The following is a 14,739-nucleotide window of genomic DNA, read 5'->3' as shown; positions in this document are numbered from 1 at the left end:
ACACCACATATGGGTGAATCTCAAAATAATTATGCTGAGTGAAAGATGTTAGCCATAAAAAAAGGGCATACTGTTTGACTTCATTAATATAAAATTTTAGAAACTACAAAGCAATCTCTGTAGTGTCATTTGTTGCTTCAGGACAAGACTGGGTGTCTTAGAGGGTAAAGATATTACAAAGAGATTCAAGTAAACTTAAGAGGAAATGAATATGTTCACTCTTTTGATTGTGATGATGGTTTTGCATATGTTGAATGTTATCAAGTGACCCATTTTGAATATGTACAGTTTTTATATGTCATATATACTTCTAAAAAGATATTTAAACAATGAAACAGATTGTTAAAAGATAAAGTCAATCACCTAGAATGCAGAGCTAACAGACAAAAGCCAGAATAGGAGAGGAAGATTATATAATAAGGATTAAACCATTAAGTACAAAATCTGACTAATAGAAGCATATGAAAAAAAGGTGGAGAATATTTTCTTAAAAAAATAAGAAAAGTGTTAAGAGCTCAGAGATACATATCTTCAGATTTATTTGGAGTTTTACCCAGGATCTAACACACTATACAGAAAAGACTCATGCTACATGCACCTTTATGAAATATTTGATAGAAAGATGTCCTAAAATTTCCCTTAATTTAGGGGCAATTGAGTAAGAGCTTGAGAAGCTAGGAGTGAGTCCATATAAGTAAATGAAAACCAGCCAGCATCAAACTTGCTATAAGCATCACTAGATGATAAAAATACAATGGTACAATGATTTCAAAGTTGTAGGAAAATTACCTCCAATTCATGTCAATACCTAGCTAACCACCAATTAAACATAAAGAACTAAGGAAAGAATTTCTGCAATCAAAGCCTTCAGAAACCATCTGTCTCACACCTGCTCCTTGGACATTAACTGAGGATGAACTTTAGCAAAAAGAATAAAACCAGGAAAGGGGAAGCCATGGGCTATTAAAAATGTTGAAACTAATTCAGAAATCAGAGGATGAGAGTTTTGCAGTAGGTCCAAAAAGCAAGCAGTTTTAATTTCTATGGGAAGACAATCAATGTCAAGAAGAATATTTTCATGAGGAAAAACAGAAAAAATAACAAACAATACATTTAATGACTAAGGTGGTAATGTTATGTACATGGGTAAGAAAGAATCCATTCTTCCCTAATTAAGAAAAAATAATGCAAATTAGAAACTCAAGAATGAGTGTTTGTGGGTGATTGGGAGGGACTAAAACCTAGGAGAGTCTTGATGCAAAGAGATGGGCTATATGGTTTGGATCAATAGAAGCAGTGTAGGAAAAAGTAATTCATTTGATCCAGACCTTAGGAGTATTCTTCAAATAGCCCGAGAAAGACATCATCCTAAATCCATCTGAGTAAACTGTTTAGCTCTGCTCTGAATGATATTTGTATACTTAACAACTTCAAAGTTTTTCATTGTTTTTTAACTTTTAGTGAGGTGGGAAGCCCCATGAAAAGACTGGCAGGACCCCCAGGCAGGGCCACTACTTTCCCGCCAGCTCCATCCTGTTCCCTGGCCCAGAGGCATTATCTCCCTTTTGTGTTTTTGTAGAACTACTTGCTTCTAGGAAAGTGAAACTTACCCCTAAGATCCTATTGTTTCCCAAGGCTCACTCCTGATTGATCCATTTCTAACACCTCATTTGCATAGAGCTCACTTTTTATTGGTCCATTTCTAACACCTTATTTGCATATGGTGTTGCAAAATGTTGCAAAGTCTTGACTGGTAGCCTATAAAAGCCTGGGGGTCCAGAGCTTCGAGTGTTAACTCCTCTGGACCCGCCGGTGTGATAAACCTGAGTTTTCCAACCCTCCAAGTGTCGCTTGGTCTCTTGCCAGGATCCAGGTTGCTGTAACACTGAGCTGTAAGACTTTGCTGTAACATTAGAATAATTTATAAGTAAAATCCTGAAGGCTGAAATACAGTCATGTGCTGAATGACAAAATTCTCAACCTCCACGATGCAGTAAGAGTTGAGCATCTCTTTTCTCACACATTGTCAATTGATCCTGCTTTCCAGGCAGAAATAATTTTAACTATAGTATTTCTGTTTTTTTCTTTCTAATACGTATTTTTATGCGCTCAACTCAGATCCTAAACCTTGAGCACTTACATAGTATATAGCTCAATGATGTGAGCTGTTCACTACTTTTCAACATTTGGAATCACTCTATAAACATATCGAAGAATAAAATGCAAGTTTATGATGGTAGGCAAAATGTAAATGTTTTCAACCTTGATAATGTAAAAGTATAGTGGGGAAGGCATAGCTCAAGTTATAGCTCGAGTGGTAGAGTGCATGCTTAGCACGCGTAATGTCCTGGGTTCAATTCCCTTCAAAAGTGAGAAAATAAGTAAATCTAATTACTCCCCCCCCCCAAATTTTTTTAAAGTATAGTTACAATTAGAAGAAGATGGAAGGTGAGGAAAGGAAAAGAGAAACCCATGAAGAACTGGGGTGTGAACACCTTTCCCTAAAATAACAGGGTCAGGTGACTGCTGCTGGACCCAGGGGGAATCAGAAATGGAGATTTAAGTTGAAAGATACTTTCTTGTAATCACTGATTACCAGGGCCACTAACTAGCTTCCTTTTTGGTTTCAAGATGCCCACGCCCACACCCACACCCACACCAGACGTGATGTGAAGTCGGCCGTTTCTGGGGACGACATTTTGCTTACAAATTCCGTGTGCATTGCTTGCCTGTGGATTTTGAGTGGAACCTATTTACGGAAAAGGCAAGGGCCACAGAGTAAGTCCCTCTAATGCCAGGAGTGTTTCAGTCACTAACCATTGTTGCTTTAGCCCCACAAGGGCTAAACGTCCTGCCTTAATAATGTTATCACAGGGGCCAAAGAGTCAATCTTCTCTGAGGAATAATTTTCCCATTCAGAGGGGATCTGACCATTCCTGTCCTCTAAAAGCTGGTGAAGAGGTGGGAGAGAATTGTGGGAAACAATGCCTAAAGTGTTTGTGGCCCATGGCAGCCGTGGGGACCAGGGGTGAGTAAATTCTGGGTAGAGGCTCTCACGTATAATGGACCCTGCATTCAGTGGGGCTTTCTTGGTCAACCAAAGGTGGGATGCTTTTTAAAAGAAGCTTTAAGAAATTTGATGACAATTTGAAAATCCTTTATTTTTCTGTAGTTATTGGTAATTTCAACTTGACATCGGAGTGAATAGTATTGTAGCCCAATTAAGTAAGAGCTGTCCCCATAGTGACGTTCCAGTCCTAGACAAAGAGTTCGTGTGAAATAGGTCCAGGTCGGGACCAAGTGGACTAGGGATGTAAAACACTCGTCCATAGGTTAAAAAAAAAAAAAAAAAAAAAAACACGAACTGTAAGGAATTACTGGTGAGTTTGTATTACTTTGTTCAGAGCAGGCACAATGGAAGGCGATTACATTCCATTGAATCCAACCTCCATTAAATCTTAACTGGCTGAGGGCATTTTTAAGACTGACAACCACCGTGGGGAGCTTTCCCTTCACAGTGTGCACACATGAGCCGGCAGCCTTTCAAGGGGTCTAGAGATGTATTTCCCAACAAGATTTCTGTCTGGTTTGAGGTGTCTGAGGATCTGAGCTAGTTCATTCATTCATTCATTTATTCATTCATTCCCTCACTCACTAACAGACACTGCTCATTACTTTCTCACTGGAGACGGAATGAGGAAAATTGCTTTTTGGTTCCCAAGAACTAAAGAGTAGGAACCATACCACCTGTGTCTGACCTTTAATATAAAAATATTTCTCTCTTAAAACACTTATTTAAAGACAAGGACAAGTTGGATCTCTGTGTGTCTGGTTGGCCTTTGAAGTTCAGAATCAATCATGATAAAAAAAAAAAAGTCAGGGTCCAACAGGTCTCACAGGCAGTCATTTCTGAGCTTACTTCTTTCTACTTTCAGCATAACCTAAATGGGCACGCGCAACTAAAATACCCGGAATGAAAGTAACCACCCCATTTCAACAACAGGTAGACAAGGAAGAAGAACTGTATCCGCCTTCACATTTAAGTCAGTTAGTCCTTTTTTAATAAATTTGAATTCATTCATCAACAAGTTTCATATTGTATCTATCACTCAATTTGGCTGTTTTTTTTTCATGTCAAATAATACCAAAAAAATTACATCAATGTGCTTAAGCAAAATTGGGTTTTAATTTATCTTTACAATGAAATGAAATCAACATGGGAATTGATCATGACAGCAGTCGCCTATTCCTATTAGAATAATCCTGTACTTACCTTGAACACACTCACTGACTTGTGAAGTAGAAATGTGACACAAGAATGACAAGGCAGTTCCTGGGGCTCGTCCTAAGGAGAGGCATGGTGCTGGGGTCACGCTCTGGGAGGTCACTGTTTACCCAGGGGTTGGGAATTGAGTATTTCAGGAAAACATGGCACCTTTCAATGCAGTAGAAGAGGTAATAATCGATCCAAGGCACACTAGTTGTGTCCTGGGAAAATTTAACCCACCCGGGCAGCTCTTTGCCCCACGATTCAGTGTTGCCCTGACCGACGACGGCTCACAAAAGATGAGAACCAGAGTCAATTCCACGAGTAACAAAACATTTCGCTAATTGTTCCATTTCGCTTACTGAAAAATGGCCAGAAATATGAACTGGTTTTCAGGTGTCGAGTTAAAGTAAGAATTATGGGATGGTTTATCATTTCAAGCCAGGAGATTCAAAGTCGGACACGTCCTCTGTTTTAGAACACACCATTGTGGGACAAACACCAGTGGGATTATCTACTAGAGGCTGAAAATGAACACCTGCAGTTGCCGTGTGCCTGTCCCCTTAAAACCAGTCCCAACGGGCTTGGCAGCACCTCTGAATTGAAGATCTCCTTGGTGAGAATGTTAATTCCATAGCTGGCCAGGGGAGAAGTGCCTCTGATGTGAATGGCTGAACATGGCAGAAGTTCTGGGTGCTGGCATTACAAACACATGATAGTGAGGATGCACGTGGAGCGGGGCTACTACTGTGACATACTTCCTAGTGCACTTAAGATTCAGAGGGAAATGAACATCTCATGGTATAGACAGCGAAAGCCTCTACAGTCCTGGGATTGGTGAACGAGAACTTGTTTCAAGATTCCTCGGTCTTTTCCGTCTTTCTCTGTAGGGATGTATGTAGTGGGCTCTGGAACTGTCTCCAGTGTATCAGAATAGGGGTAATCCCAAACTTATCACAAGATCTTTCTGCATGCCTTGAGTCCCCGTGAAGCATTTTGGAAAGACAGGACTACATAGAAAATCAACTTTTTATTACGTTCAGGTGTTGAGAAAGAGAGATCATTATATTCCAAATTCAACTGTTCTCTCCTGACTCGAGAAGTCTGGATGTGGGTAACAGCCACCTCAGATTAATGTCAGGGATCCGGGTTCAGAATTCATCAACATGCCTTACTCACTGGCTCCCATAACTACTCTGGAGTAAAAATGAGAGGGCGTCGTAACCGAGCAGAGAACCAAACTCTGCTTTGTTCTGCCAGCACGGAGTTCTGCTTCTCAGTATTTCGGACAACTTTTAAAAATGGAGAAGCTATAAAATAACTTTATTAGAAGAAAAGTAATTTTCTTCTAAAATGGAGTAAAGCAAACACATATCCAAGGATTTTAAAAAGTTTTTTTTTTTTTACAGAATATATGTATTTGTGTGTGTGTGTGTGTGTGTAGTTACAAACACTATTTATAGTATAGCTATTATGTTTAACGTCATCGCAGTGTCTACAAAGTTGTGGATCCCAGTCTTGGTGCCAAATGCATATAAAAAGCTCAAAAGCTATCATGACTATTCCATGCAAATTTATATCCGGAAAACCTTGGGAGGGAGACTGCAGCTCCTCTGAGCCCCCAGGGGTCTCTGCCGTTGAGAGTTGGGTACCTCAACGGTGCATCGAAAACACTTCGAATCACTTTTCTCCCAGAAAGAATTAATGTCACAGTTTTGAACATGTAAATCCTACACTTGAAGCAGCCGCTGACACTTTTGTCGGCGCTCATGTGCAGTCTGGGTCCCTTTTCTGCATGTGGAGCGCACGCCTGAAATCGCTGATACAAGGAAAAGGTACCTGAAGTGCTGAAAGGGGTAAGGTCTTCACAATGTCTTTTTTTTTTTTTTTTCTTTAACATGTTAACAGTGATAAGGCCACTTTACAAGGTTTTTCCCCAATCTGTTTAACTGTTAGGATCCCCCATTGTTACCCATGGGAAAAAACTGTCAGAGAAAAGCCAGAGAACAAGAAATCACTGGCTAGTCTCCGGACAAAACTAAAACCAGAGAGCAGCGGTTGGGAGAAGATGCAGAAAAAAGGTAAGAATGGAAGTGGGGAAAGGGAATAAAAATTGGCCATTGCTTCTAGCATGAGATTTTGTGGACGGGTCTACCTGACGGTGGGTTTGGACTGTTACCAATGCCCGCAAGTTCAAGGTTGTCATTAGCCGCCAAGGAAAAGCAAGTAGTGGTCGCTCTTGGGGACAGCCCTCGGCACCCACACCCGCAGGGAGGTGGGGGTGCCTCTATCTACAGGGAGAGAACTCAGGCCAGAGATGAGAGCGCTGGACGAGACTCTGGTCACTGGTTTTGGACAGAACAGAGAGGGTGAGGCATGTGTGGCGTTTTGGGATAAAGTCTTAATTTCGCAGTTCTTTCCTGAATATTTTGCTTTTTTTTTTTTTTTCTCCAAATGCTTAACTTCACTGTGACATCTGTTTGCACAATCTGTAGTCATTTCAGTTTATGGATGCCTGTGATAGAAATATTGTTTACAAAAAATATATCATCTCTTTTTTTTTTTCTTTAGAAAGATCTCATCTAAATAGTAAGTTAAGGTTGCATCTATGAAACCGGTGCACCTTGTCTTGTTTCTACGAGCTTTAAAATGTCCAAATACTGATGAGGCTGTGGATCAGAAAGAACCCAGAGTGACTGTGTTTGTGGTCAGGTTGCTCTCCTTGGCCTCAAGAGAACGGTCATGGGTCACCGGGTGATACATGGTGTGTACTGGTCGTGTTCCTGCAGGGTCCCAGCTCCACTAGGAGGAGTTGGATGTGCTTGTGAGAGATGTCAGATACAGAAATAAAGGCGTGAGGATGCTTCTCGGTTGCTGAAACTGAACAGAAGTGTTTGAGCTTCAATCTTAATTCTAGAGAACAGAAAGCAGGTACAGCACATAAAGAAAAATCTGATCTCACATGCTGCCGTGAGAGCAAGCAGAAGAAACCAAATCTCGGTAAATATACATGGATATGCATATTATGCAAATATATTTTCTATGAACATACAATGTTATAAGTGGTCGATAACTCAAAGACAAGGGGGAAAATCATCCTAGACGGCCTGACCTTAGAGTTATTCAAATAACCTGAGACGTCTAAGCTTTCTGTTAGGTATCGGGCTTGGAAATCTGTGAGAGATGTGGAGCACATTTCCAGTGATTGAAATGTCAACTAAAGATCGCCAAAATGTGCCACTGTGTTCGCACGTGACGTAAGCTGGATCCACTCCAGGTGAACAGAAAAGATACACTGTACATTGGAGTACTTACAATGAGATGCCATCTGTTCCCAATGCAAAAGATGGACATTCAGACACCAACCTGGGCTGTATCTACATGTAAGAAAACAGGTGAGCCCACGCCAGGGCTCACATCATCCACTGACCCAGTACAGAAGAAGTTTGCCTGGAGAAAGCAAACCCCATCACCTTTCAAGCCAAAAGCCTTCGCTTAATAAACCGAAAGAGAGGATGTGAAGTATGCGACTCATTCTAAACTAGCAATACCACTGCATGAGTTTTTGAAGAACAACTAAGAGTTTCTTTCTGGTTTTTAAACTAAAACATCTAACTTATGATCGTCAAAGACACACTTGGGGATGATACTGTGTTTCGCGCCCTCATTCTCAAGGCATTACTATTTCGACGATGCTTGTCCCTTTCAATTAAAAAAGAAAAAACTATGACTTTCTTTAATATGCATCCTGTGTTAAATTGTCCATAGCTGCAAAATGTAGATATGTATGTGTATTTGTTTTACATACACATGGGTCCTTACGCCTGTGTGTATAAACATATACACATACATCCTCATATACACGTGTATTTTATATATATGCTGAGAAAGTTCACATATATATACAATTGCGTATGTATATATGTGTGTGTCTGCGTGTGTGAGTCTGTGTGTGTGTACAGGTATAAAAACTTGACAGGCAGAGTAATATTTCACTCAGTGTTAAATGAAGTCTTTGAAAAATCAAGTACAGTCACTCAGTTAACATAGTACAGCCAGTAAACTAAGTTGAAAAGAGAAAAAGTGAATGGAAACACGATCCTGGACCATCTGTCTATGGCGTTCACATCCGTCAGATCGGGGATCTTGATTTTGAGCTGTGAAGACCTCCTCCGTAGGTGGGTCTTCTTGTGCGGGATGCCTCGGTCCCCCATGTGCCGCACGTGCCCTTCCCTGGGCATGCTCTGTTTCCTGTACTGGATTCCTGAGTTGTCAAAGGATATTGCTGAATTCCTGGTGTCGCCAACGCCGCCTGCAACCTCGTTCATTTCGTTGTGAACCTCCAGCGATGTTAACAGGATATTTCCATGAGCATCCACCTGATGGGAAAACACACCCTGTTAGCCGCGAGCATGCCGGGATACCTCATTTGCATATGCAAACCCGGGGCAGGCTGACGTCACGCTGTCACGGCCTGTACATTAGGAGAAACCGCACGTTTGCCAAACCCAGTGCTTTGTGTTAGTGAGAAGTGTCATCTTGTGGGCTTAACTGCAGGTTAGAGATGTTATTTCCTTGATTTAAAAATTCTCACGTAGAGTGACTTACGGTGAAAGGGAATGTGAAAACGAACAGGTACGTGTTCATGCACGGCTGAAGCACTGTGCTGTCCACCAGAGACTGACGCAACGTTGTACACTGGCTGCACTGCCGTAAAAAATATACACAAACAAACAAACAAAACAATCCGAATAAGACCATAATTTTATCCAAAAAAAAAAAAAAAACTTACATAGAAAATTACAAAAAATCAGGAAGTCCTTTTCAAATTGAAATTTCACGTTATGAATACAAGTCCTTATTGACGACAAAATCAAAGTGCTAATGCCTTTCACGAGGTTAACTTAGGTATTAGAACCATTTTCCACAACGACACACTGGAGAGAAACTGTACTCTCCCATTCCTTTTTGGAGTCAGCTTGTCCTCTTTCCTTTTTTCTTTTTTTTTTTTTTTTTTTTTCTTTTTTAATTGAAGCGCAGTCAGTTACAGTGAGTCAGCCTCTGGTGCGCAGCAGTGTCCCAGTCACTCATATACATATGTATATCCGTTTTCATATTCTTCTTCATTAAAGGTTATTACAAGATATTGACTGTATTTCCCTGGGCTATACAGGAGAAACTTTTAACAAATCCATACTTTAAAATCCCTCTTATATCTAGTGGCTAACATTTGCAAATCTCAAACTCTCAAATTTATCCCTTCCCACCCCTCTTCCCCAGTAACTGTAAGATTGTCTACTGTGTCTGAGAGTCTGTTTCTGTTTTGTAGATGAGTTTATAGTATCCCTTTTTTTCTTTTGTTTTAGATTCCACATATGATGTCCCCTTTTCTGATGGTACAAAAATATCCAAATCACCATTAAGAAACAAGTGAGTGCTGTGATGAATGGACACTCCTGAAGATTCTGGCGGAGTAGTTGAAGACCACGCCCGGATACGGTCTCGCCCAGTCCAGGCCCTGGCAGGAGGCCTCCTTCTTAGGATCTGCGTTTAGGATAAGCTTAAGTCCCTTCTCACACTGGAGCCAAACTTTAAAATAACATTTTATCCTGTGCTAAATACAGCTTCAGACATTCCATGATCACGCCAGGGGTCCATGTGATTCGTTGATCTGCCGTGAAACGTTCATGGAGCAGGTCTGCAGCTGGCACCAGATGTGCAAGGGATGAGGTGGGGAGAGAAGACTGGGGGCCTGTGCTCATCCCGGAGCAGTGTCAGGACCACAGGAGGGATGGCTCCAGACCCCAAAGTGGCCCACGCACAGGAGCGGCTGCAAATACCCAGGGGCCACTCGGGCTCCGGCACCAAAAGACTCAGAGGTTGCCTGCCCCAAAGTGTGGGAATACCGTTCAGTTCTGCTCGGGGAAGGAGAGTTGTGGCCATCAGGAGGTTGCCCCTTCCTCCCCAGAGTGCGATACCTGACATGCAAAAGGGACTCCGAAAATGTAATTAAGATTATGGCCCTTAAAATAGAGAGATTAGCCTGAATTATTCAGATGGGCCCAATCTAACCTAGGAGACCTTGAAAATAGAGAACTTTCTCCAGCTGGAAGCAGAAAAGAAAATGAGAAAGATGGGAGTGGGGGAAATGGGGGAAGGACACAGATACATATATGCTTCTGTAAGAATAAAACACTGTTGAAATTAGAAAGAAAAAAAAAAAAAAGAAAGAAAGATGCGGCAGAAGTTGAAAACCAGACAGATTTGAAGCGCAGGAAGACCTGGGTTCGCCCTTGACTGAGGGGACTGCGCTGGGAGCAAAGACGCCAGCCAGCTAGACAACGGGGCCTCAGTCCGACAACCACAAGGAACCATGGGCAGCAACCTCAATCAGTCTGGGGACAGATTTACGCCTAGTGTCTCCAAAAGGGAACACAGCCCAACTGGACCCTTGCTGCAGCCTCCTCAGACCCTCAGCAAGGAACCCAGCTGAGCCCCACTGCACCCAGACGTCCCACTGTCCCTCCCACTATGAGGCAATCTTTGCGTGTTGTCTTAGGTGGCGGTGTTTGTGGTCATTTGTTACGGCAGCAATCCTAACTCCTCTAGGAGGGAACAGGGAGCATTTCAGAGGGGGCTTGCATTTGAATTGGGCCTCAAAGAATGAGAAGGAAGTTCTCAGGCAAAGGCTTGAAGCATGACTCAGGTGTTTTGAGAAGGGCCGGCTAGGTGAGTGGGACTCAAGTCCTGGAGAGAATGGAGACACACACTCAATTCCTGGCACGTGCTAAGCTGGAGATGGAGGAGAGGACTGTCATTCTTAACGCTGCCACCATCATCTGCCTGTCACCTTATGGTTACCGGAAGGTCCACCTGGTGATGGACGGAAGCAGATCAGAGTCAAGCCATTAAAGGAGTTTGACCTCTACCCTTTAGGTAATGAGAAATAGAAGCGATTTCTAGGTTACAAAGTGACATATTTCTGAAACCCCGCTTAAGCGGCAGGATGAGGAATAAAAGATGGATTTGAGAGGAGAGAGGGAAGAGGGGGAACGTAGTTGGAGTCCCCTGCACTGGTCTCCGTTCCCTTAAGGGCAGCCTGGGAGTGAAACGCCAGGAGGCGCTACCTGCCCCCCACCAGCCACTGAAACCCATCTCAGCATCTCCTCTAGGCCACGCCAGACCCCTGGCATGTCCACAGCAGCGAAGATGCTCTGACACCACCTGGTCCAGTCTGTGTCCCTGCAGTTAAGAGGGTGGGAAAGGAGTGCAGTTCCTCACCACCCTGCTCCCACCTGGTTTCCTGGCCCTTCCCGAGCTTCCTTCAGACACACTTGCAAGGTCCACACAGGGCACTGCAGCATTAGCCTGGGTTGTGCCCAGTGTCCCCGCGTGATGAGTGATGAGTGCCCAGTGGGGATGGACCGCGGTCCATGGTCTCCCGTAGCCAGCCCACCGGGGATGCTGGGCCGTGCAGATGGACCAAGAGAACAGCGTACTCACTGGGGAGAGGCTTCTCAGGGACTCGCGCTTGGGCAAGGAGCAGAGCACTGACAGAACAACACTAGAGCTTTGTTCTTTTTTTTTTAATTCACTGGAGGGAAAAATTCAAATGGGGCTTGGATCTAAGTACTAAGAATGGTAGACCTTTCTAAGAGTTTGCAACTAGCCTTCTATTTCTGTTCTTTTTGTTACCTTGTCCTCGAATGTTTAGCTGCAAGACTCTCATAACAGAAAACTATTTTTTCTTGTTTTGAGGATCGATGAAGCATCCGGTGGTTTGGAGACTGAGTCACGTGGGAGGAGCAGCCTGACAGGTAAATGAAGGTGTGGCTGAAACAGGACAGCAAAGGAAAGGCCAGCCACGCAGCAGGCACAGCAGGTCCCCTGCAGAGACCCCCGGGGCTGTGCGCGTGCTGGGGTCCCGGGAAGCAGCCACTCTCCCTAAGAACCTGCTTCGGAAGCTGTGGTCAGCTCGCTCCTAAGGCAAAAAGGAGGCGAGTGTGATGGGGTCAGAAGAGCTGGCTTTTACACTGAAGAGAGTTGAAAGCAAGATTGGAGCAGAAAGAAGCCTGTTTGTTTAACTTTTTTTACTTTATTGCATTGGAGGGGGTAGAGGTAATTAGGTTTATTTATTTGTTTTTTAATGGAGGTACTAGGGGTTGAACCCGGTACCTTGTGTATGCTAAGCACGCGCTCTACAACTGAGCTTTACCCTCCCCCTCTCTTCTTCTATTTTTTATCCCTCTGTCCCCCGCCCCCCACCTCCCGCACCTTCCTTGGTGCCTTATGCCACAGGGAGTGAGCTGGATGGTGAGGGATGGAGCTGAGGGTCTTCCTGCAGAGGGAGCCAACCAGGGCAAGCCTGTTGACTTAGTTATTTTAGGATGGAGGTGCACATGTGGGACATCCCACCACATTCCTGATTTTTCCATCATGGCAGAAAACATACTAGGTTATCACTTAAAGAGATTTAATAAATCAAGACCACTTATCAAATTAGCTCAATTAGATTTAATTTAACTTTTGTTTGTTTTGTTTTTGCTTTTTGGGGGGGAGGTAATTAGGGTTATTTATTTGATGGAGGCACTGGGGATTGAACCCAGGACCTCGTGTATGCTAAGCACACCCTCTACCACTGAGCTCTACCCAGCCCCGCCACCCAATTAGATTTAATTTAAATGTCCAACATTTAAACAGGGTTACTTAAATGGTGAGCTAATATGTTTAAAAATAAAATTTATCTTAAGTTGAGTCAGAAAATAACCAAAGGGGGAAGATGCTTGTTTTTTTTTAAGTCATAATGTAGAATTTATTCTTCTTAATGGTAACCGATTGGCTACATATTAATTCAACCCTCAGAAGACTGAAATTGTTTTCCTGAAGGCAGAAAAAAGAGGAAGCACTATTTAGCTCTGAAAATCTCTATATTCTATGTAGCAGTACACGAAGTACAACACTGCCATGGGGGAGGGCCCAGTCCTCCACTCGGGAAGGGGTGCGTCTCACTGGAAAGCACACGAAGGCTCTGGGTCCTTCCTCCTGGGTGTGTGTGCAAAGCCCCACCGCACACCTGCCCCGGACCGTGCCCTGTGCTCCTGCCATAAGAGATGGTTGTTGCTAAGTAACGGGGGTCTAGCAGGTGAGAGCTTCAAACTGTCAGCAAATACAGCTTTTAAAGTATCACACATTGCCCTTTATGCATGTTTTAAAATACATGTCAACAATACCATCTCTCTTTCTAGTTATCAAAAATACCATATGCAAAGCTCCTTTTGTCCAGATCTGGGGGGACGGGGAGGGGACAGTTCAGTGGAAGAGCACATGTTTAGCAAGCATGAGGTCCTGGGCTCAATCCCCAGTACCTCTATCAGAAGAAAGAAAGAGAGAGAGAAAGAGAGAGAGAAAAAAAAGAAAGAAAGAAGGAAAGAAGGAAAGAAGGAAAGAGGGAAGGGGAGGGAAGGGGAGAGAAGGAAGGAAGAAAGAAAGAAAGGAAAGAAAGAAAGAAAAAAGAAAAAAGAAAAGAAAAGAAAAAAAGAAAGAAAGAGAGAGAAAGGAAAGAAAGAAAGAGAAAGGAAGAAAGGAAGGAAGAAAGGAAGGAAGGAAGAGAAAGAGAGAGAGAAAGAGAGAAAGAGAGGAGAGAGAAAGAGAGAAAGAAAGAGAGAGAAAGGAAAGAAAGAGAAAGGAAGAAAGGAAGGAAGAAAGGAAGGAAGGAAGAAAGAAGGAATGAAGGAAGGAAAGAAAGGAAGGAAGGAAGGAAGAAAGAAGGAAAGAAGGAAGGAAAGAAAGGAAGGAAGGAAGGAAGAAAGAAGGAAAGAAGGAAGGAAAGAAGGAAAGAAAGAAGGAAGGAAAGAAAGAAGGAAAGAAAGAAAGAAAAGAAAGCAAGAAAGCAAAATCTAGAGGCTGATAATGACTGTATAGAACAGAAACATTAAATAAAGAAATGTCTTTTCTTAAAGGAGTACTTTGTATCACGTTTACTAGGTTGGACTTTGATGGTTCTAATGACTCAGTGTCTCACCCGACTTTATAAAAAGGTGTGTTTATGAACTGTCCCCTCTTCCCTCTAGGACAGTGAGAAAACGCGTGGGTGCAGTGGGACCTAACTGATGACAAACACCACTCATTCGTGGACGTGCATTCTCTGAGCACTTCCCACGTCCCAGCCAGGGCGCACACATTTTGGTGGATGCAGAGAACAGGGGGTGCCTAGGAGAGAGGGCACGGTGGCCCCGTGAAATGCGACCAGCACAGGGCGTGCGCCCTGGAGGCTGGGAGAACAGGGGCAAGACCCGCGTCCTGGAGCGGGGAGTGACAGAGGTGGGACGGGAACAAGCAGTAGGAAAATGAGGACAACATCATGGAGAAGGCGCCCAGCTCAGGTCTTGAAGGAGGGGAAGACGTGGAGGACAAGAGAGGGTTCTGGGAAGAGAGACTCAAAGGCCAGGAGACCATGAGGTGTGTGGTGATTC

General features: G+C 43.3%; 1 protein-coding gene across 1 annotated transcript in view; it reads right to left on the bottom strand.

The window, feature by feature from the left end:
* Positions 1-5,282: 5,282 nt before the first annotated feature.
* The window catches only part of GABRB3 (gamma-aminobutyric acid type A receptor subunit beta3), a 223,636-nt gene continuing 214,179 nt past the window's right edge, over positions 5,283-14,739 (bottom strand). Inside the window, exon 9 of the mRNA XM_074354007.1 lies at positions 5,283-8,646. Coding sequence (XP_074210108.1) covers positions 8,305-8,646 — 342 coding nt within the window. The 3' untranslated portion in view covers positions 5,283-8,304. The remainder of the gene's footprint in view (positions 8,647-14,739) is intronic.

Source organism: Camelus bactrianus, chromosome 27 (genome assembly GCF_048773025.1).
Source record: "Camelus bactrianus isolate YW-2024 breed Bactrian camel chromosome 27, ASM4877302v1, whole genome shotgun sequence".
NCBI classification, from domain to species: Eukaryota; Metazoa; Chordata; class Mammalia; order Artiodactyla; family Camelidae; genus Camelus; species Camelus bactrianus.
This window is presented reverse-complemented; position numbering and strand designations above follow the sequence as displayed.